This window comes from Paralichthys olivaceus, chromosome 18 (assembly GCF_024713975.1).
Source record: "Paralichthys olivaceus isolate ysfri-2021 chromosome 18, ASM2471397v2, whole genome shotgun sequence".
NCBI lineage: Eukaryota > Metazoa > Chordata > Actinopteri > Pleuronectiformes > Paralichthyidae > Paralichthys > Paralichthys olivaceus.
Window position 1 is genome coordinate 15,164,662 of NC_091110.1, and position 24,810 is coordinate 15,189,471.

The 24,810-nt window shown below is 40.9% G+C and overlaps 1 protein-coding gene across 6 annotated transcripts in view; it reads left to right on the forward strand.

Annotated features, from left to right (window-relative positions):
* Window positions 1-7,850: 7,850 nt before the first annotated feature.
* The window catches only part of ank1b (ankyrin 1, erythrocytic b), a 57,339-nt gene continuing 40,379 nt past the window's right edge, over window positions 7,851-24,810 (forward strand). For 3 of the 6 annotated variants that reach the window (XM_069513837.1, XM_069513840.1, XM_069513839.1), the window contains exon 1: window positions 7,852-8,687. In XM_069513837.1, coding sequence (XP_069369938.1) covers window positions 8,562-8,687 — 126 coding nt within the window. In that variant the 5' untranslated portion in view covers window positions 7,852-8,561. Of the gene's footprint in view, window positions 8,688-24,810 lie in introns of all 6 variants that reach the window. The other 3 variants (XM_069513836.1, XM_069513838.1, XM_069513841.1) reach the window with 2 other exon arrangements.

Consider the following 24,810-nt stretch of genomic DNA (forward strand, 5'->3'; position numbering starts at 1 on the left):
CACAGTTTTTGCTCTGTGGTGGTGTGGGACAAAAAACTTAATTTATGCTTTTTCAAATTTCAAATTAAAACTCAAAACCTATTTAAACTGGCCATGGAAATTTCAGTATCATGTCTTCAAACACATGTTATTGTCCCCCTGTCCCTTGTCCCCCCGTGACCCTCAACTGTTAAGCTCTGTAGAGGATGGATGACCACGCTGATTATTGATATCTACACCAGCTCCACTTGAGTTGAGGGTGCCATTGCCTCTGTAGCTTAGCGATGGTGATGTGTTTGTGTCATATCCATCATATATTATACCACATTACATGACCTTGTGTCCCATCCTTTCCCATCACCGTATGTCATGTTGGATCATCCTACGACACAGACTGTAAATCACAGCTGCATTAAAGGATGACACTTGCTCTGTCATCCACTGAGCTGCCATTTGAACAGGAATAGATCTGTACCTCCTAATCTATGGAACAACGTGTTTGCCGCTGCAGTTTGCCGAGCCCCTGCAAAGCGAACACATTTACTGTAATGTAACTCTTGTAAAAATAAATAAATATATAAATAGAAAAGACAAGAGTCAATGAGCATTGATCGGAGGCAGCGCGAGCCTTGTCCTCAAAGTGCATTTGAGCTGCTCTCTCAGGCCCTGTCAGGTAATCCAAGCCTCAGAGGTCAGCAAGTTTCCCGGCAGCAGGACAAGGGAGAAAAGGCTGCAGCTCCCGAGAGAAAGAGACAAACTAGTCTGGTGCTGGATTCACTGGTGATTTTCAAGAGTTAATCAACACCTCTCGGCGTGCTTCATCATTTTTACCACACGCTCAACGACAGAAGCTTGGACGGCAATGGGAGGTGTCAGTTAAGGGCACGAGGAGAAAACCAATGACTGTTTAATAGCTGATAAACATGCAAGTTGCACGATCATCAGCTGCTAACTGAAAGAGCTTTGACGATGAAAAAGGAGACTGTATTATAAGCGATTCAGAATCGCCGCGTGTGCTAGACCCCTCATCAGCATTTCAAACAGAAAGAGAGAAAGTTTGCGTTATTCCTCTTCTTGACAGGAAGCTGGTCTGCAGTATTGTGGCGTCTTGGCGTCCACCGGGGTGACTCTGAGATAATTTTTGGGTGTCGTCCAAGTGCAGTTCACCCCTCAAGCACTTTGATTCTCACAGAGTGGCTCTTGAACGCCCAGTCCTGATGATCAATGTGTCCTAATGGACGAGCGGTCACGCTCAGTGTGACATTATAAAACATAACACAGAAATCCACAGCCTTTTTTCGCCAAAGCCACATTTCTTTGTGGCGTCATAAATCAATCAAATTTTATCTGGGTAATTGAATTTTCATGATCTGTTCAAGTATGCAGGAGTCATCACAAGAATATGTTGTAAAGGTTTTTGACCTTAGCAAGTACTAAAGTGTTTGAATTACTTTTTGATAATGATGTCACTTGCATCTGTGCTTCATATGAATCTATCGCCAGGAGACTGCAGCATTAAACATACAGTCGGTCCAGATAAGGAGATGCCTGAGGTGTGCTTGACCAGCTCAAGCTAAAAATAGACTTCAATTAGAACGATACTGAAGTGGAAGTAAAGTCCTTAGAGGAAGGTCTCGCCTCTTGGCAGAAACCTGGGCAGTTACCTTGGGCTAACAAAACCAAGCTCCATTCTAAATGGAGGAGAAGAGGGACAGATCTGCGTTTTCAGTGGTTAGAGGGAATTAAATAATGCAAGTATAGATTTAAAATAAAATAAAAACTTAAAAACTATAGAGCCCCCCCAGTGACATTGGTGGAAAAAGTTATTGTGTGGCCACAATTTATAATCTAGTTCCCATGCCTTAATAACTCGTGGTGGAGTAGTATTTTTTCTAAAATGTCACCAGAGGTGCTCAATATACAGAAAATAATTCAACAGGTTAAATTTCCACTAAGAAACCTCTTTAATGGCTAAATCCAGATTTACCAATGTGCATTAAACTTAATCCTGGGATGTTTGAGTGGTGACTAGTTATACAGCTGCAGACAAGCATGTTGGTTAAAGTGTGTTCACATTACCCCTTCATTTTGTTTTAATAAAAACATGAATTTAGGATCAAGTCACAGAATCTATATTTTTTACTTTTCTTTTCATATCTTTCAGTTCTTTATTGGGGCCACAATTGCATTTAATATCTCAGAGTGAGAAAAAAACACACCATCTCATTGTGCCCGCGCTGCAGTAGCTGAACTCCCGATTAAATTCAAAGGCTATTTTTGATTCATTGTGTAGCTGTGTGACTGCTCCTACACAACTCTGCTGAGCATTGTTTAAGACCAACAGTGCAATCTTTAAAGTGTCATATTAAAGCTTATTTCTTATGCTGAGGCTGCTTAATAAGATGTGTTACACAAACCTCACAGTATTTCTGCAGTTTTAAACAAGTGACCCCCAAATTAAAGAAAATGAGTTTCATAAAAAATAAATAATAATAATAATAGATTTCTCTGACACTGACATAGCAATTTATTAATGTATTTGCCAGTGTATGTACACCCCATATACTGTATATTAAGAACAACAACAATATTTAGCAAATACTGTCTCCTCAAAGCTGTGTGGCAGATTCATAAGTCGAGACTGTGCTGACACCTACAGTTACAAGTGTGTAACTGTATTGAGTTGTGGCCCAATACTGGTAAAAACCCCTCCAGAAGAGGGACAGGTCACAGTAGCGGTAATATTAGTTTTGAAAAATAAATAAGCAGAGAAATTTACTCAGACAATGTGACGTTGATATCTGAACAAGGAAATGGTGCACTGTTTATTTAATCTTGATAATGGTTTTATGAAGGTTATTGTATTGACTTGATGATACTGCTGATAGTTGCACACGCACGCACACACACACACACACACACACACACACACACACACACACAGTCCAAGTCAAGATAAACTGTGGTAAAAGATCTTTTCACTCTCCACTTTCTTCCCTGCACATTTTTAAAAACTAAGATTTTAATATGATCAGTTTTCTATCAGAGTCCCTAATCAACACAGTTCAGTGAGACGTGGTTGATAAAATCTATTTTTAGAACATCACATGAAAACATCACATCAAGGGGAAGAGAAGGACGTGTCCTTCAATTTACCTTCAACCTTCTCTTCTTGTAGTCAGAGATCACCGTAGACTTTAGACTGGACACAGCAGAACTGGCTGAGACCCAGAATATGCTGAGGGAAGTGCAAGTCATCGTCAAGGGCAAAGAGCAGCAGATGTAGAGTCCGCTCTGGAGTCAGGCCAGAAGGCATGTGACACACTGCAAAACAGCAGGGCCATTTCAGGAGAATTAAATAAACATATTGCATGTATGACTGTTTGTGCAATGCCAGTAGGAATAATAGTAAAAAAGTTCATTAAAAAATCTAGACTGCAAGATTAAAATAGTGATTAAAAACAGTGAATATAAGAAAACCAATTTGACTCTATATCTGCAATCAAACTAGTAAAACTTTATCAAACCAGAGAATTGAAATTTATTTCATAGGTAGTTCAGGCTCTGAAACAAAAAGTCGTGCATGCATGTTTGGCCTAGTGGTTTTTTTTTAAACTTCATTTCTAAAACATAATAATTGTCAAACTATTCATTTTCATAAAAAACAAATACAGAGATAGAAGATACAGAAGAAAACAATTGTTTTTCCACTACGATAAAGAAACCCTTATAAAATAGGCCTATATATATATATATATATATACTCACTAATATACTATATACTATACTATATATATAGTAGTGGGTATAGATTATGCTATAGGCCTGATCATAACAATCATATTAGTTTATATAAACAAGTATCCTCACTTAAGTGTTATAGAGGATATTTTATAAAGTATGCTTGGATAGTTGCACTAACAATCAGCTGCCACCTGATGGCAGAATAACACAGTGAACACAACATGGTTCAAGCAGTTTGGAGCTTTAAATGGCAGAAATGCACTTCGTAAATCTCTGCACTCTCATGAATCACCATCCACTGAAAACAGTGTAATCCTCTCAGGAATGTAAAGCAGACACCCTGGCAGTAAATATCACACTTCATGCTGCACCATATGTTGATTGATTGATTCAACTTGTGCAACTAAAACAATGAGAGTGAGCTGTAACTCATTCATTCATTCACTCCTGCAGCCACTGCACTGCTGCCTGGTTTGTTTTTAGATTAAATGTTTGCAGCCCTGTCGTAGAACGTGTTGAATTATTTAGTCGTGGTCACGCAGCATCCTTGAGAATCTTCTTCAGCAAACTAAATATTCTCAGAAGAAAACTGGGAGCGCTGCCTTTATCTGTTGTGCTTATTAAATATGCAACAACTTGCCCAAAGATCTTTGAGCAGCTTTAAATGTATCCCTCATACATTTTTTAAGTTCTTAGGAATGAACGCGTTATTCTTTTATTTTAGCGTAAAACACTACATATTTTGTTATAAGACAAACTTAATCACATCTATTTAGATTTTTCTAAAATGAGTCTACTTGTACTGAAGTCGAATTCAGATAAACCATTTTAATTCAATCAGACATTTTCTTATGTATATATATACTTTAAGCATTGACACACTTTTCCATTATGCTAAAAACTGTTTCTTCTAATCCATGTTAGTTACATGTGGCATCTATTGCTCTTCTGTCCGTCCTGGTCGAGGGATCCCTCACATGTTCCTACGTTTATTTCCCCTGTTAATAGGTTTTTTTTGTCCTGTCGCAGGTTCAGAACAGAGGATGTCACACCTTGTTAAGCCCTATGAAACTGAGATTTGTGGACATGGGCTATACAAATAAAACTTGATTGATTGAAGTCAAGTCCCTGTGTTGTAATCTAAAATCAAAAGGTCAAGGTCACAAGGTTAAACTCGTGTCCCAGATCTGGATTAACCTAAACAAAATTGATTGGACTACTTTGACGTATGACCCTCTCGGACATGGTTCCTTCGTTCTGCTCTCAGCTCTTGCCGTTATCTCTGAGTGTTACCTGTGTTCGTGTCTGCTTCATCATTTTCCATATTTAGCTCGGCTCAATTTGGCTCAGGAGCCGGAGTCATAAGCAGCAGTGCTGTTTTCATCAGTGACAGATCTCAGCTCCATCTGCGGCAGCTCTTCATCTCTATTGTGACTGAAATGTTCTTCATCACTGCTCTGTCTGCACATTTATAACGTCCTGCTTGTATTTCTGAGCCTTACATGGGTTCATATACGTTGTTACAGAATATGTATTGATTGTCAGATTTATAGATTTGAGTTATCCTTGTGGCACATAAGTAAATACACACATATATAGATTATAACATTGTAAAGCTACTGATCAGAGGCAGCATGCTCGACCCTACATTATTCAGATTCATAGATCTACAGGAGACTGGCTCCAGTAAGTTCAACATTAATTGAGCACAAATTAAACCTCACCTAACATAATATAATCTAAAGCAATGACTACGAGCAAAGATCTTGGTGAACAAGGTAAGAATTATGCTATTAAACTATTTAATTAAGCTTGTTTATCTGCTTTGAATGCCCATTAGTTAATGCTAACGTTAGCAACTATCCATTAACTTTTTTCTTGAGAATAGCAGATGAATCAATAAATAGATAAACAAATAAATATCCCCACCATTTCATCTGACTTAGCGAAACATTAGAAGTTGTTGTTACCCAGCTTTAGCTAGCCAACACATTTAAAAACGGTAGCAAAATTTTAGCTAGCTGGAGTTAAGCTTCTCTTGCCAGACACTAAATAATGGAGCTAAAATGTGCTATAGCTTACCTGAAAGCTAACTAGCCAGCGGTGATGAGTGAGAACCATACACTGAATTTAAAACATAGGAATGAGGTTTGTATAAAAGGTCTTCTCGAAATTAGCAGCTATTGGGCTAGTCAGTTAGCAACGGAAGGTAAGAGGGTTAGCAGTTAGCACTCAATGACCTGAGTTGCACGGGAACAATGTTTATGTACGCCAGCTAGCCATTGTTAGCACAGAGCAAAAACAGTTCATACTAACTCATTATGTAGCATTTCACAGCATCTTGGATTTCGAAGTAAGGGGTGGTGAGGTTCTTCCGACCTTTCGAGTTGAGATTCCGACTTTAGGTGGCGTTCCAGTTGCATCAGAGGTTTAATGGGACTAGCCAATTAGCAGGACATGCTAAGTGCTAGCTACCTACTTACCTTTTCTACTTGATTTGCATTATTTTTATGTTTGTATAGATGCAGAAAAAGATGCTCCTAAAGCTTTGAACTTATGTGAGCAGGACTGTACATAATACAGATATAAGAGCAACAAGTAAATAACCTTTATGCTAATAGTAGCCTGCTTTATTAAATCGTGATTGAATTAGCAGCAGCGTGGCACACAGGTATACAAGGGAGACATTTTCACATGAGAAAACAATTATACAAAATGATTTAACAACACTTTAGAGGCATGACCTCTCTCCTGACAAAAGTTGATTTAATATGGCAGCACGCAGACGTCCATATAGCGGACTGATGACTCAATTGTGGTTCATTTATTTAAGTGTCTAAGTGACCGCTCGTCTAAAAGATTTGTGCCCGCCAAACATAATTTGACCAACGCTGTGGGAGCATCAATCAGAAAACCTTTTGTCTAGTAGTCCTTATGCTGTGCACAGCCTTGAAGAATGCACACATGCATCTCTTGAGGGTAATTTCAGTGTGGAGTTTGGAATAACTCTTCTGGTTCCATTGACAGCTGTTCCATAAGACCACACAGCTCTTTCCGGCAAATCCAGACTGCTGCTGAGGTTATGGCGTCATTTTGTTTGTGACCTCCAGCTTAATAGATCCATTAGGCACAAGACGATGCAAAACTGTCAATCAACTGAATGCAGAGTGAAACATATAACCCACAAATATTAGTTGTTGAACAAAAACACTTAACGTTGGCAGAAAATATCCTTAGAAATACTTTGATCGTCGAGAGAGTATCCAATTTTGAATATCCACACATGGCCACACTATTTACTTTCATGTCATGCCTTTTGGCTTTGAATTATCTGGTGTTGATCACATAGCAGATGGCATCTATGAATATAACATGTATTAATTCCTTGTCCTGTCACATGGGCTCTTTGTGGAGGGCACATTATGTTGCAGCATCATTCTGCAGAAAGATGAAGTTGCAAAGGTGGGAGGGAGAGAGAGAATTATGAGAATAATGTAATTTAACGTCAGTGCATCCTTTGCAATACCAGTTTAACTTAATAAATTTAAACTGAAACCAACAGACCAACATATTATAGTGTTAAGAAGAAATGACATTCAGTAAAACAGTTTGAGGATGTTTGATTAGAAAATAGATTTACTTTCTCTTCTTTGTTTAAACATTTGAGTTAAAATATTTCCGTCCAATATCAATACATTGACCGATCACTGTCCTTTGCTTTATTTGTCTTTGAATTTCACTGTCTGCTGTATGAAACATTCATGCATGTCCTCCTCGCGTAATAGAAAAAGGGAACGCAGTGGAAGGAAAGGGGAGTCAGAGGACATGCAGTTTTTATGAAGCATTCATGTTGTTGACGTTTTTTTTACTCCCTGTCTGCTTCTGACACTGAAACGTGAGGGGAAGTAGGGTGGTGTAGGTGTTAATGAATGGCACCATGTTTCTACACTCCCATTTTACACCCCTAAAATGATCAAGCTACATGAAGAACCATGTCACAGAAACACAAGCATTCAGTGACTGTATATTGGATTTTTTAAAAAGCAGGATATTAATTTCTATCTTACGCCCTTCCATCTCTCACCACTGTTCTCTCTCCCCATCTGTTTCCAGGAGGGAGGTGCCATGGAAAAGCCATGGTCAGAGGGAGGGAAGACGTGAGAAGAAAAGATCCTATTTGAAGGCATTCCGCAGCTCTGGCGCCCTCATCTATTCTACCTCAGTTATGCAAGACGCAACAGCACCTATTGTGAGAGAAAAACCTTTAGCAGAGAGGAAAACTGTGGAGAAAAGGAGCGGAGCAGCAGCAGAGGGGAGCACATTTGACAGATTAAAGGAAGGAGCGCTGCTGCAGGATTCCCACTGTGCTGAACACGGGACTGCGTGACAGGTCTGTGCAAGCACAGGGAGAGAGGGAGGAGAGAGGAGAGAAGGGAGGAAGGTAGGATAGAAAGAAGGGGGAGGGGAAGGCAATTCAGCGCAGTGCAAGCTGACTGGATGAGTAGCAGCCGCGGCACAGGCACCAGCATCAGCATCAGCATCAGCACCCCTAGCTGTAGCATCCATCTGTGTGGCTGCTGGAGGCTGCTGGAGGCTGTCTTGTGGCTGCTGTAGCATCATCATCACCCACATACACACACCGGTATCCAGACACAGAGGTTTCCACCTCTTGCCTTACACACACACATGTCGTGGTGGCCACCAGAGAGGAGTTAGTAAGTGACAGGGCTTGGGGGACACGGGAGGAGGAAGCAGGGGACGACTGGAGGTAGTGCGAGCCGGAGGAGGGCTGGAACGACAGTGACTGGAGCAGCAGCAGCAGCAGTAGCAGCGGCACCATGGCACAAGCCGCCAAGCAGCTCCGCAAGACCAAGGACCTTGCGGAGGCCGCCGCCCAGGAGCAGAGGGAGAAGGAGGAGGAAAAGATAAAAAAGAGGAATCGATCCAGGGACCGCAGGCGCAAGGTATGGCTTTCTGTCTCATGAGACATGGGAGGTAATGGGGTTTCTCACATCCATCTTTCCCCACCTCTACCTGTCTTTCTCTCTACAAGTCTCTCTATCAATGCATTTATTGTACATGATTGGCAAGGCTGCAGTTACACATGTATAATCACACATAATCCCAGCTGAGGTCTTGCAGCCTCAGTTGGTGTGTGCGTGCGTGCAGGCCAACCAGTCAGGCACATATGCTCTGGTGCAGGTTGTGTTTGCTCCATCAGATATTCAGCTACAGGGGAAGGAAAAGGAGGCTGATGATGAAAATGATGATTGCTGTATGGTTGAAGTTGTTGATTGAATAAGAGTTTTCTTTTCTCTTTCACATGAGAAGCGCTTTGTGGTATTACATGGCTGCAGCTCATTCATTTTAATGCAGTGCAAGTTCAGTGCACTGCATGTGCACGTATTGGTATGCATGTAATCACATCATCATTGATATGCTGTGCATACTCTCCTCTTTTCTCCGAAATGGTGTTGGTCTTAGATACGGTGGTTCCCCCATATTACAGATTTCTTTTTCATTGGGGTAGATATAAAATGGAGGGGGAAGATGGAGGTACACCCTAATAATAACCCGTCTGGGTACCTGTTTGGTTGCATTGTGCATGTGTTGCCAATTGGAGACATTTATGCTAATTATATTATATACAACAGTATTTGTTTCCAGTATTATTAATTGTGCAGAAAGTGAATATTTAAATGTATTGTCATGCTTACATGAAGAATATCATCCTGTAAGCATGACAGCTCTCAGTCACCCCTGCGTTCCACTCTCTTGTTCACTCTCCTGCTCTAGCTGTGCCTTTGGGTGCAGATTTTTTTGGGGTTGCGCTGCCGTGCACGCATGCTTAGCAACACTGAAAAGAAGGTACCTGTTGAACAGATTAAATAACGTATGGATTTTTTAATGTAAATTGCAACATTACGATGTGTAGATTGTTCAATGTGTGTGTGCATGTAACACAAAGAGGAAGAGGGTTTGTCAGAAGGACAGAAAGACAAAGGAAAAGAGGCAGAGTACAAAAATAAATGGAATCTGCAGAGGGAGCTGGGGGTGCTCACTGCTCATGGGGTGTAATTTCTTTCTCTTTAATGTTCAGTCAGTGAAATACAGATTGTTGTAGGGCTTGCTGAGCATGTCAGTGGACATACAGTCGGGATTTAGCTGTATGCTCAGCTTGTTTTGCAGATTTACTTTGATGTAAACTAGAAAACAGTTTTGGTGAAAATGTGAGTAATACAGTACCACAGTATCACTTACAGTATTAATCTGCAATATCCTCCATTCCCTTAGGACTTTTCTTGATTCATCTCTATGATCTTATACTCCATCGGTCAATCAAGTGATTTTAATTGATCTTTTACACATGTAGTTTGTACAGTAGAACAGCAACAGCCCCATAAAATAAATTAAATGGTGTAAATTGACACAAACAGATTAGTTATTTGAAGATTAATCAATCGTAAACTGGACTGGATGTATTGATCTTGTCATTTTCCCATATTTGTTATGGAATGAGGTTAAAAGGCTAAAATAAGGTTGGCATGAGTTTGAATTTCAACTTTGATTGACAGCAAAAAAAAAACTTTGAGTAATTGAAACTTAAAACACTGAGATGAGAATGCCAGGATTATCAAAATTGAGATTATTTTATAATAAGGAAATATAATCAGTTTTTTGTGACACAAAATGTATCAGTTTGTGAAATAACGACCTCATGAATGATCAAACCAAAAACCAACAGTTTTGGTTGTATCAGGAACCAGGGAAGTTTAACGAGTATATTAGATGTGCAAGATTTTTGCATCAATGTTCTTGAGCAAAATTTGTCAGATCATCAAAAGAAAAAAAGGAGAATTCAATATTTCCTCCTGGACTTTGCATTCAGATGGAGCAAGGGAGCAAGTCAAAGACACAGCGAGGGACAGAGGAGGCACAGGCAGGTCTTAATGTCCTGAGGACGTTAATTAGCTTCCTTCGATGTAAATCAAACTTGGCAACATGGCATCTCTCTTCTCTACTGCCATTGCACAAAGGTCATTCACTACAGTGCCAACAGAGATCCTGTGATAACTGTGGATTGGCTGGACAGTAATCTAGTTATGGGAGGAAAAGTGCAGGGCCGCTTTGCTGGCTCTGCTGTCTCAGGTGCATGTTATTAGTCCGACAGTAGGTTTGGAATAGATCTACGACCTTTGTCAGCTTCTTCTAGCATTCGTCATATATCTGAAAAATGAAAAGGTTCACCAGTAAGAGAAGAACAAGAGCAGAAATGTCATAAAGGCAAACTGAAGTATGATATATTGATATACTTTTGTTTGGCTAAATTAAGTCATCAGGCGGTTAGAAATCCAGCTAAATCCAATGCTTTTTGTCAATAAACTGTGGAGTTTACTGTTTGGCCACATTGACTGACCCACTGGCTGTAACCTTATCACTATGGATCACTTGATCACTATCTATCTCACTATAGGCTTTGGGCAGTATGTTTATTGATCCCTGGTGAATGTTTACCGGTCACAAGTCACAACAGTCTCATGATAGTCGTAGATTTCTGCAACTATGAATTATGGATGTCTTGATCAGGGTTTTTTGGTGCCGCAATTACAATCAAAGTCCTGTAAACAATGTGTATATCTGTCAAAACAGAGTCCAGCCCCTGATTAATATTTACCTAAATGTTGACTGAGATATGAATCTGATACAGTGAAGCAGACCTAATTAGTTATGAGTCCATTGATCCCAATCCTGAAGGTTTGTAGTAAAGAAGAGGAGCACTATAAGCATGCAGATGCTGACAAAACAAAGTAGAAAAAAAATTGGATCTGCTTAATTTTATCAAATGTTTGTACTCATCCTTAGCATCGGCTTGGAAATTTAGAAATTAGAAATCCAGTGTCGGAAACCACTTAATGAGTTGGAAACCAAATCAGTCTTGGGCCGCAGTCAGCTGGCATGTGATTCATAACAATAACAACATGCTTTAAATAAGCTTCGCTCTTCCATGGCAGTGATAAGATAAGAACTTCAAGAATGGAATGACATGAATGAATGAGGCAGCACATTAAAATGCTTGGCCATCTTCAAATTGGAATAAAGATTGTTTGAGTTCATTTTCAGTTCCTTGTAACCGAGGAGACCGACTAATCTGGGACATGAAAGCTTTTACTGGAGGAACTCAGCGTGAGGCTCTTGGGCCTTCACATTTTCTCGTTTCCTTCAGGCCTGCACTTAATACAATGGATCCAATGATCTGCTAATGGACAGTGGGTGCTCTTGCTTGCTTGTATTGTAGGAGCTGTGTGCACACAGTTTGTGTGTGTGAGTGAAAAAAAACAGGGCTTCAGGCAATCTCATTCCACTTTCATGTAACCTTATGGATACTCGGGCCCAATTAGCCAAAACTCTCTTCTGTGTCTCCCCCTCTTTCACTGGCATTTGTCTTCATACAAAACAACATGAAGGATGATGACATCAGAAGTACTTTTAAGTGATGCCTAAAGTTGGAAATTAAAGATGATATAGGACGGCACAGTGGTGTCTTTGTGTGTGGAGATTGCATGTTTTTCCTGTGTCTTCAAGGTTTTTCACCGGGTACTACAGCTTTCTCCCACAGTCTAAAGACATGTGGACTGTTAATTGGAGACTCTAAAATGTCTATAGGGTTGAATATGAGCCTGAATGGTTGTTGGTCACTATATGTCAGCTGGGACTGGCTCTAGCTCTCCCCACCACCCTCAGAGGATAAGGGGTATAGAAAAAGGATGGATGGATGGATTATCTACATAAATAAAGTAATATAAATGTTAGAGAAGATACAAATCCTCCTCATATGGCTATTTTTATATTATAGAGTTTTGGGTTTAAATCAATAAAGATGCAATTCTGCCCAATTTAAATAGTGTTGCATGTTGTCCCAGATTCAACAGAAGAGGAGGTTTGAAAAGAATACTCTCATACACTGTGTATTTGTGTGGGGAGGGGGAGGAAATGAGCATGTTTACGTGCGCCCATGGGAGTGGAGCTCTTTAGGAAGTGTCCTAGAATCCAAGGGTCTAATTTGTGTGATAGTCAGTGTGTGCTTTTTTTGGGTTAACCTGCGCCCTTCCGTGGATACATTTTGCATTAGCCATTATTTAAGTTTGGATGCTGTATGTGATTATGGCCTGTGTAGAATTGAATACCTAACCCAAGCCTAAAAATACCTGTCGGGACCCCACGACTTGGGTTGGGTTCGGACAAAAAGTTTGAAACAATATTTGGATTGAGTCAGTCACATTGGCTCGTTATTGTAGGCCCACTTGATTTTTTTGCAGTGCACATGCCAGTAATCAAGGGAATTGTCTGACTGGGGTTATGTTCAGACACAAGGTTCAGACAAAAAGTTGCATTTGAAGCTGCTAGCTTTGTCTCTCTGTCATTCGGTTACAGTGGGTTCAGTGGAGTTTGTGTCACTGTGACTCAAATTATACAGAAAAAACTAAATGGCCTAAAAGAGGATAAAAAGCTAAAAATACCTAAAAGCTCTGCAGAGCTTAAAAGTTGAATGTTTGCATAATCTTTGGCATTTCAGTTATTTAACCCAATATTATCAAATTATTATTTCTGCTGCTATATGTTTAACATAATGTTTTATGTGATACAAACCTCTTGTATACTGTTGCACTGCTGTATGCACCAGTGCCTTTTCATCCCCACTGAGGAGAGGGAGGGCAGGATGAGCCAAGGTCAAGCAGAGCAGAAAGGAGCAGCACTCAGCCCAGCCTGAAGCAGCCACAGGCTATATTTACCTGTCAGCCTTGGATTACACTGCATCTGAGACCAGAGCTGGCCATCTATCCGCACACACCACAAATGTGTGCAAGCTGTGCACCTGCTCTGTTCATGTATCTGATGTTGCCCCAGATCTGTACCTGCTCATACAACACAGGAAGATTCCAGAAAAGAGGCATCAGACCTCCCAATTATTAAATTTATCAGACCTCCCAATTATAATATTCAATTTCTGCCAATTGATCCTTTTCACATACATCTTACACAATAAACCTTTAAATTAAGTTCATACAATCTGACAATTTAGACAGACAGACAGACAGACACTTTATTAATCTCAGAGGAAATCTAGACATCCACTAGCTAGACCAGATCTTCACAATATTTATCCTTTAGTGTATGTTTTAGAAAGTTTAGCCATTTTGGGTTACATCAAGTCCAAGTTCAGGCCTTTTGAATTTGAACCATGAGTCAGACATTTTAATATTTCAGCGAGCAGTAGCTGTTGAACTCTGTCGTGGTCAGAGAGTCAATGTGCTGATGGCCCATTTGATCAACATGCAGTTGTCGAGTTCCTCAAGAGTAACGGCTCATATGCCAGCGTGCTAATCAGAGCATCCATCACCATTGTTAGCAAGGCCAGGCGGCATGAATCTGTAAATATTTTTAGCAAAGTTTATCGTGACCATGGGGTCAGTGAGCAGGCGGTCTGGAGTGACTGATGTTACCATGTTGATTATGGTGTGTCAGCACGTGGCGGGATGATGAAGGGAGGGGGAGATGGACGAGGGTATGCTTCAGTTCGGAGATGAAACCTGCTGCACAGAAAGTCAACCAGACACAAAATGCTGGAAGGGGGGAAAAAGTGATGTGTTGGCTGCACTCTCAATCATGTGGATGCTGAATTTCATTTCAACTCACAGCAGCTCTGATGAGACTACATCAATAAGAAAAGATGACTCACACAGCCACTGTATTTCAGATACTTCTGAGATACATCTTGCATCCCAAGTAGCTCCAGTTCAGATCAAAAAGGGCCAAAATATAAAACAGTTACAAAACACATCCCATTTACGTAATTGACCTACATACTATGTATACTGCACCTAGTGCTAATGATGCATTTGACGTTGAGGGTCATTTGCAAAGTCAGTATGTGAGCACTGCTAATTCCCGAAGAATCATTAGAGGAAGAGTGAAAGTGATACAGACTGGCACGATGCCACGTGCACTGATACGCAGACGACAAGTGCACACACACACACTTTGAGCAGGAGCTGGGCATTATGTAATGGAATTAGTGCTCCTCAAGGTCTACATAGATCATGTGGCTTGCACGAGCCCTAATAAACTGAAGCAGCCGCTCTCAGGCACACCCTGACTCCATCACTTTCATCTGCTGGCCTAAACACGCTCTGCAGTATATGTGTGCTGGCTAATGGACGCACTGCTTGATCAAAAATCTTTGGTTTTATATTGTGGTGGTTTTATTGATAGTCTGTTGTGGTGAAGACATATTTGCAGTACAAATATAGATTTGTCATAAGCTCCAGACAGACTTCATGTTTGTGTTATTGATGAACAAAAGATGAATTTGAGTTTCAATTACAAGTGGACTGAAAGTAAGTGTTCTTTGTCAAGCAGTGTCACCTTTATCCCACCCATTGAGGCGTACATGTTTAGGTTCAATTGGCTTTTGTGTGCACGTTCTCCATGATGAGGAGGGGTATCATGCCATTGGTTATTGCTGCGTGATTGGAAATGCTGCACTCGCTCAATAACTAATCTATGCTTAGTGATTTTCTATCATCTAGAGGAATACTTACTCTAAACAGTCTCGAAAAAGAATGAAATCAACGAAATGTAACACCAGTGATTTCAAACAACCCTGCCAAGACCAGCTGTCATTCATTCTCTGATATCACTTCACACTGTCTGATCCGACTGAGCTTGCATCAGCACTCATTGATGGCAGCCAGGCTGGGAACACGACAGCTCGGGGTGACAGCAAGAACTCCAGACTGAATGGTTCTCCTCAGTCGACACCACATCCTCCAGTCATCTCTCTGCTACTTTTTCCCCCCTCCTCAACATTCCTCCTCACCCTGTGGGTATGATATAGCATTTCTGCTGTGAAGCTATGACTCGTATGTAGAACAAAATCACCAGCGCTGTAGGATTCCCTGCACTATCCTCTTCTGCTGTCGACTGCACATGAGGCATTGAGTTGGAAAATCCACTTGTATAAATACTTCATTGCTAATTCAATTTTAAAATCTAGATGGAAGGCAGAAAAGTGTAGCGACTGTTTGTTCCTTCACCGTGCCCTCAGTGCTTTCGTCCATCAGCTGCCTTTTTGTCTCACTGCTTACCTCTTTCCCTCCCCCTCAGTATCTCCTTCTACGTCACTCAAACTAATTTTCGCATGTTTCACTGCTTATATAATTCAGGCCAAGCTATCTCTGCTAGAAAATATATTTTTTGCCTTTTAGAGAAACATATAATGGTTTGCGGCCGCATGCACCAACTAAGTTAATAACGTCTGTACAAGTGATCCACCAAACGTCTCACTGATACATTGACAATAAATACTTCAGTTTAAGACATCTTCCATCTCCAGGAAAACTGCATTAATTCACCCTGCACAGAAATGTGCAGATAATAGTCTAAAATATATATATTTTATATATATATTTATAATATTGGCAGCAGTAGCAAAGCATGACCAGTTTAATAGGTTTGTGTGAGTATGTGTGCATGTTCACGGACATGCGCGTGCATGCATGCTGGTATTGACTGGTAAGAATACATGAAGCTCGTGTACCTAACCAAATGCTAATTCACTGCTTGGTGTGCAGATCCAGCCTCATAAACTGACATGGGAAATTTTTCTCACCAGGAACAACCTAGTGCATGCTCTTGCTGTCTTTTGCTTCTCCTATCTTTTCACCTTCCTTCAATCATCCATCTCTCCATCTGTCGCTGAAGCTCTTCCCTAACTTGATGACCCATACCCACTGATCCAACATTGATACGTGAGAGTGAGGAATAGCAGGCAGGGAAGGAGTTAAACTTGTGCACTTTCACATTCAGGAAAATAGATGATAGTTAATCTATTTATCTCTCTTCAACTCAATTTCCTTTATTTCACTGTTTTCCAGCAACATGACCTGTCATCACTGAGCCATGCACAAGCATTACAATGTGTTTTGTCTCTTACCGTAACTCCAGTCAACAATCAGGTAGCACAAATCATCCATGGGAAAACCATCCATTAGCTGAGCTGGAGGATGATCTGTATCAGTAAATGTTGAAGTAAGTGTTTTGCCAGAATAGCCTGAGTCATAAAATATGATTTTCTTGTATTTAGATATCAAGTCACACAGGAACAGACGGAGAGGCAATATGGCTCTTCACTTGTCCTATTTGCATACCCATAGAAGGACTTAATCATAAAATGATAGAAGGGAGGATTCAGAATCTCATCTCCTCCCCTGGAAATCATCTTTGGCTCTGCATCCTCTCCTCCGCTTTGTTTACTTCCTGTTGGCATCTGTTACCAAAGTCACAAGAGCATGGAGCAGAGCCAGTGACTAAACTACAGACGATGAGAAATTCTTTCATCAGCAGTCTTTCACTGCTCTTACTGCATCACCCACTGTATGATTCATTCACACCAGCACTCCTGTCTTGAGACAAACCAGCCATCCGACAGTAACATGATGATGGGAGTCTGCAGTATCACACGTGGATCACTGCAACATCTAATTAGATTGCATGTATGTGCACTCTCCCTTAAACCCACACTTGAGTTTTTACATTGTCCGTCTCCGTCTCACGTGTGACTCATACAAACAACTAAGTATTTGTGGATCGTGGCCTGGTTGTAATGAAGCAGAGAGTCTGACTCAGCTCTTTTAGAGGTTTGACTGACTGACAGGGTGACAGGGTGTGTGCTGCTGGCTCTGAACCAGTGTTCTCTCAAGGGAGGCCAAGGTGAGAGCAGATGCACCCTTTCTCAAAAATGCACATAGCTTGCATATTAAAAAACACCACCTTAATCCTGTAGCTTAACAAGCTGAGGTGTCATCAGAATTCCAGACACCGAGCTCACCGGAGCATGCAGAAAAGTCCAGAATGATTGATTGCTCTTAATTACACTGTAATTTGCATCATGTAAATTGAGAATGAGAAAACGCTAACCCCTAACCCTACTGCAAGAATGGTGCATGAGCTTTATCTGACAAACTAAGATTTGTTTTTGTGCTCTCTTTTTAATCGTCCTCCTGCAACAGATCTGTCGATGTTCTGTCTTTTATTTATTTATGAACATAGTTAACTTCATCTAGGGCCCTTTTTCACTTTTGACATAAAATATCAATTAGAAAAAGAGTGTTCAATACATGCGATGGATTCACCTCTCAGCAGATTTATCTTTTAAAGGTGTCACAGTTTTCATTCTGCCTCACGGGAAAACTATTTTGAATAGAGCTTTAAATAAACAGCTTTTATTTATAAAAAACCCAGCAGTTTCATCCCAAACTGGACTCGATGTCAATGTCCCATTCATGTGGCTGACATGCAAGGTTTACATGTAGATTTATTGAACATGTATGCACGTATGAAAAGCACATGTTTGTTACACGTCACAGACGACAAGCATCCCCACCTGGTAAATGATGAGTGTGATTGATGGCACTCTGGATGAAGTGCAGCTTTATGCTGCAGTGTGTCAGCTTGTCGTGTCCATATTTTTAGCTCTCCCTGGTGCATAAGGTTTATTATAGCATGAGCTTTGGAGAGAGCTCAGACACTTCTCATTGGAACATCAATTGGCATCTGTCACAGTTATGCAGCTACCCCTTGTTCACCAGCTTGTACTTCAGATTAATGTTGATAATGCATATAGTGGATTTGTGTTGCCTTAAACTGAAGGTTAAACAGTTTGCACTCTTTTCTTGTGTTGGTGACAAATCAGTGAAAATGAAAAGCTGAATGCAAGGTTCTTACTCATCAAACATCTGTATGTTTCATGGTTGCTGTACCTCTGAGTAATCTAGCTGTCTTGTGAGATGGATACATTCTGGCAGGATTCAATACTTTCACATCTTGTGTGTGTTTATGTCGCTGTGATCGTCTTACCATCTGCTTTTGCCCTCGTCCCCCTTTGTCAATATGTAAATGACTTTACATCAGAATTCCTTCGGCATTCCACTTCCTCTAGTTTCCTCTGTGTATCGCTCTGTGACTCACTTCTCTAATCTGGACTTTATGGAAAATTATATTTGGCTGGCCTCAGGGGGGGACAAGCCACTTGCTGCAGCTTCAAACTGACGCGTGCGATGTGTTAACCCCTACTGGACCTCGTGCTTCAGGTGTGACCCTGGCATCAAGCATTTGTCCCATTGACAAATGGCTCATCTTGGGCTAAGACGACCCCTGTGAACCTGCGTAGAATGCTGAATCACAGGAGTTGGCTCTATCGACCGGCTTCAGGTGCAGTCACCATCCTATGAAATCCATCAGACCAGCAACAGCAAATTTGTGGCTGAGGATAAATCCATTATTCTCCTGTTGGGGCATGTTGAGGTGATTTGCCAGTTTTGGGTTCATAAGTTATCGTTCTTTCCTTCATTCTAATATTATCTTTCAAATACCTTGTGCCAGCGAGAGAGAGTCTGGTGCTGATATCCTTAATGCTATTGCTGCATCATTGCTATTTTTAGAAGCAGTAGTGATCCTTAAAGTTATAGTGGTATGTGAACTCAGGAGCCGTGCCCTCCTTCATTCTTGTCTTCCTCTGCATTTTCTGCTCGTCCTTTGTGACTTTTCCTCCTTCTCCCTCCATCAGCCGATCAGTGTCTCCATCCCTCTCTCAGCATGTGGCTTACTGGTATGACTCTGCGCCCACAGGGTGATTAGTGATGTCCTGCTGTCAACACCACAGACATGCACAGTGGGAACGACTCACCATGCTCAGGTCAGAACGTGGAGCTGCCGCATGTATGCACAGACTCACACAGATATGTAAACACGTGGGTAAAACCACAAGGATGACATATTTCTGGAGATATTCATGTGATCCAATCAAAAATGCATCTTAATTACCAGATGTGAACCTACATGGTCGCTACAAAAACGCTGCTCATTCATGTTGAAGGTCATGTGTTGCCGAACTGCATTGTGGTTGTGTTGCTTGCTGTGAGGCAATTAATTATTGTCATTATGACAATTGTGTAATCACCAAGCTCCAGGCACGCCCACTGTGGAGCGTTAACGCAACCTGTGTGTGTGAGTGTTCAGTTACAGGTTCATTTCAGTTGCGTATAAATTGAGGAATTAGAGCTTGTATCAGTTTTTGCATATCTGAATGTGTTTTCATGTGCGGGAAGATGATAAAGTAAATAGTAACAGCTGCTAATATGTTATTCAAATGGTTTATAATTTATGACTGCACTGATTTTCTTGTTTTGTGACATCCGGCTCTAGTTTTGGGTACAACTAGTTCACATCTTGTTTCTGTCCTCCAGATAGTTTGAGAAAAGGATGGAATGATATTGAAGGGATTTTCATCCCCAATGGAAGTGCAGGCTTCAGGGAAGGAAAACATCTTATATAAGTGCAATTAACACATTTAACATCTTGAGTCTCACACAAATACCTGTATACGAGGACAAAGGGAAAATAATTAATGATATAAAACAAGTAAGGATGGAGAGAACACTATTATGTGTTGATATCCAGGTTGTCAATTTGTTCTAAAAACAATTCCCAGGTTTTATGGCAGGTCTTAAAAGAACGTCTCAGGTGGAACCTAATCCTCTTCACCCTGCACTGCAGTATTTCCTGAATCCATTTGTTGTGAGCAGGTAGAGACCGTTTAATGTGTCCATTTAATGGAATAAGCCAGCAGAGTGGTGAACGCAGTAACCTGTTGAGCGTTTTTTGGACATTCCGTGATTTGTGTTGTTGCATGTGCTGCATACTGCGAGCAGTCAGCTGACACGTGTGCTCTTGTGTGTTGGAGTCTTTACATCCTGCAGGGAGGAGCATATGTCGGCTTCTGTGACCGCCTGTCACACGTTACAGTGTGTGTGTGTGTTCATTCTGATATGACAGTCTGCACATGAATCGTGTGAGTGCATTAAAACATCTCTTTTTTGGGTGCACATGCATCTACAGGCACGTTATCACAGCCTGCTTTCTTCTGAATTTTTGTCTGTGTACTTGTGTGAGTTATACATGTCAGCTCCAGAGCCCTCTACAGTTCTGATTCATGACACGGGTGATTTGGAAGTCAGTCAGTCAACGTCATGATAGGGCAGCAGCCTCTGCACCCCCTCACCACACCCCCATGCCTCTCTTCGCATCCATCTCTCCCTCCCGGGCCACAATCACAGATACTCTGACATCTAACCACCTCACATGCATCACACTGCAGTGACCTTATAGTCACTTCCATGTTGACGTCTGTTATCGATTTACTTTCATGGAATCTAATCCAGTTGAGGTTTTGTATTTCATATTAATGATTTGGTGTTCATATGCCAAATTTAAGAAATCCTAGAAATAGTATAACAAATAGCCTCTACAGAATTACATTTTTTTTTCTCTTTTTCTGAATTGAATGTCTTCAAAATCAAACATTCCCCCTGAAGTAAATCAAGCTGCACCAAATTGTGCACACTGATAATGTTGAAGAGAAACTCCTGGATCCACCTCCTGATCCGAATTAGACTTAACGAGGTCTTCCATGACTCCTCTTTCCACAAGTTTTGTAGAAATCCGTCCAGTAGTTATTTGTTTATACTGCTTGATCTCTTCTATTTGCCAGACTTTTATTTAATTTTCACATATTATTCAGCAATAGATATGCACATGTCTATTATACCACACTGATGCATGGTGGAGTTGAAAAGGAGCAGATACCTGTAGCAGAACACGTCTGTGTTCTGCTCTTACATGTACATCCTTATATAGTTGCAGAAATTTTTATGAATCAGTCAGGTTGAGTGTGTTATAAAAATGTGGCACAGAGAGCATCGTCGGAGGTCTCAGTAGTTTCATATAGTAACGTTTACAGATGTGTGCTTGAACAACCCTCCTCTACAAACAAGGCTTATATTGTATATTTATGCAGTAATGGCATAACCCAATTCATACAGTAAAGCAGAAACACATAAATAATTGATGCTATATCAAAAATTAAACAATGAACTATAAATGTGATGCTGCAACATTCTAATTTTTAGTACTAAGCTAACACAGAACGATTATCACTAAATGTTGTGCATCAGTTTAAAGACTTTTAAATAGTCAGGCTAAATGCATTACAATGATAAAAGAGTAAGATATTTTGTATGCAGTAAAATATGCCTTTGTTTTTTTAATTATTCAAACCTGGAGTAAATCTACTTTGCCACCACCCAAAGGCAAAGGCAGCGGCTACAGCTTTGACCTGAGTTCACCTCTAAATGAACAGGTGATGGATGGATGGGGGGAGGATGGAGGAGTGAGAAACTGACGGTGCTGCGATGAGAAGTATTACAACACTGTGTCATCCACTGGGAAAATGCCACAGAGAAGCTTTTATTTCCCATTTGTGTGTGGACTCCTCTTAGTGTGTGTTTATGTGTGTAAATAAGTGCACTTGTAATGTATGTCTGTCTATTGAGGAATGTTTGGAGGAGACGAGAAAAAGAGAAAAGTAGCTGAATTAAATTACTGACCGTAGTGATGATGATGCTACTCACAGCTGCTTTTAGCACAAACAACCTGATCAAACGAATCCTTACCTCTTATACGTCTTCACAAATTCTGCTTCTGAATGAGGTTTCAGCTTCTAAGCCATAAACTTGCTCACCATAATCCCGTCTCTGTCAGAATGTGGTCTTGTGAAAGCTGCTCGTTGGGAACTCAAACTCAACCTCAGAATGTTTTTTCGAGGAGCATTTGTTCTCGCATCTTCTTCAGTTTAGCTGCATGTTTACAGATGGAATGATGCTCAAGACTTTGCTTGTCTTTTACAGTGACAGTCGTGATTCTTTTCAACAATGAAATGGAACACGTGTTTACTTCACCCTCAAAACATGAATCTGCTATCAGGTTATTTTCTTGTAGCGCGAGAAAAATAATTGCTGACATTTTTTCCGATATTTCTGTGTTGCCTATTTTCTATTTACGGGTTGTCTCTCCAGCCACATCAAATTGTCTTGCGGGCCATATAAAATATGTTCCAGAGGCCAGAGGTTCCCAATCTCCGGTCTATGAAATAGACATATAGGCCGGCTGAGTCATTGCACTGTCAGATGCTATCAGGTGGGAGTGTGTTGACTGCCACAGTACAAGCTGGGGTACCCGTCCCCACCCACCCACTTGATTATCAGGAATGACTGACCTCGCTTCAGTGTCTTGGAGCAAGATGCTGCATCCTCTCTAGCCTCAAAGCTCATTCTCTGGATCTGACTGTGACCTCTGACCTCTCCTCACAGGGGGAATAGAAGTACAAAGAGAATCGCACCGGGATTACTTCCTCTAAGACATCTATCTCTCCCATCACACACACGCACATTTGCTTCGACACGTGACTTCTCTCACAGCTCACTTTCACTTTCCCCCCTCCTCTCTCCGTCTTTCTCTCATGCACCTGACCTCTACCTCTCTATATCACTGTAAGAGTCATGTCCACGCTAATGGAATCATTCCTGCTGTGGCCATTTAACCACTCTAAAGCTCATAACCAAAACGTTTGACATGTCTTCGGTTTGACATGTCTACCGTTAATTTAAAATGTTTTGCATTGCATTAGTGTTTCCAAGTGGAAACTTACAAAAGCAACCTAAAATGATCCATTCAGCGTGTAAAAACAGCTTATTTAAAATTAAATTTTACATAAACTGACCTCAGTAATCCTTCCTAGCTACCTTTCCTTGCATTTCCCTTCCCCCTTTCCTTCCTTCTCCACACACCTCTCTGCTCTACCCCTTTTCCTCTCGCTCATTATTTCCCCTCATTACCCTTTTATGTCCTTTATGCCATCCTTTATTTGGCTTTACACTATCACACCCCCAGCTTGCTCCCTTCTGTATGTCCTTCCTGTCTTCCTCTGTCTTCCCATCCATCACCCTGGCTCCTCCCTCTGCTGATTGCTCCCTCCTGTCACCAGTGATTGTATATTGGCCTTATGGGGGGGGGATAGTGCAGCGGAGTCACTGACCATGTGCAGCTGAGTGCTGTGCATTAGTTATGCACACATGACTTTCAGACATTGTGGCTCCCAGCTTCCCTGTGTCTCCTCGTCTTCCTCATATTCTTCCCTTCATTTCGACTTCACCCTCTTTTTCTGTCTTTGTCTTTAACAACAATAACTTGATACATTTGATTTTACACTGATTTCACTTAGCTACCATTAAAGTTAGTATAAACATCGGTGTGTCCTGTTTTGAGGTTTATTAAACTAAATCTCTTCCTCCACTGGTTGTTGGCCTCATGTTGTTTCCTCAACAGAAACATTTTCTATATGACCATTTATTTCATTTCTTTTCATGGTGTCTGACTGTCCAATTGACTAAACATCATGAAATATTTAAAGCTGTTTTCACTGCTGGATATTGAGATACCTTGACCAACACCTGACACTCACATACCAAACCCTTAATAATTTAGATGCAAGTGTTTTTACTGTAGTTTATGGCTAAATTCCCTGATGGGACACTAATATCCTGTCTTTTATTAAAATGCGGTTTCAGATATGGGTTGTTGCTGGCAGGGAACTTGACTTTTGTTTGGGTACTGAGACGGGGCAGGGAGCCCAGAATGTCAGCACAGAGTGATGACGTCAGGAGATGACTCTGAGGGACAGTTCTACCCAGCATGCTTTGCTAGTAGCATTTCTGCAGTGCTCATAAATATTGAAAGGTTATGAAAAGAGAGAGAGAGGAAGGTTGCACAAATCTGCAAGAGACGTGAGGTTGAGGATGAGAGCGAGATGCTGAAGGAGTAATGATGAGGAATGAGTGGAGATGATGTGTAGCTGAGCAAATGAAGAAGTGCTTATGAATTCAGGAGTTCAGGGCCGCTTCGCTCTGTCACTGTTGTTCTTTACTCTCTCTCTCTCTCTCACGTCTCTTATTTTCTCTGCTTTAGGCAGAAATGCTCAAAACAGATTTTCAGTTGTAAAGAAAAAATGGAATAAGAAACCATGGAGAGGAAGAAACAGGCACATGGGAAAATCATCCAGAGGAAATCAACATGTTCTGTAAAGGCAGAGGGGGGGTGTATTAAAGGGTTTAAAGATTGATTATTATAAACAGA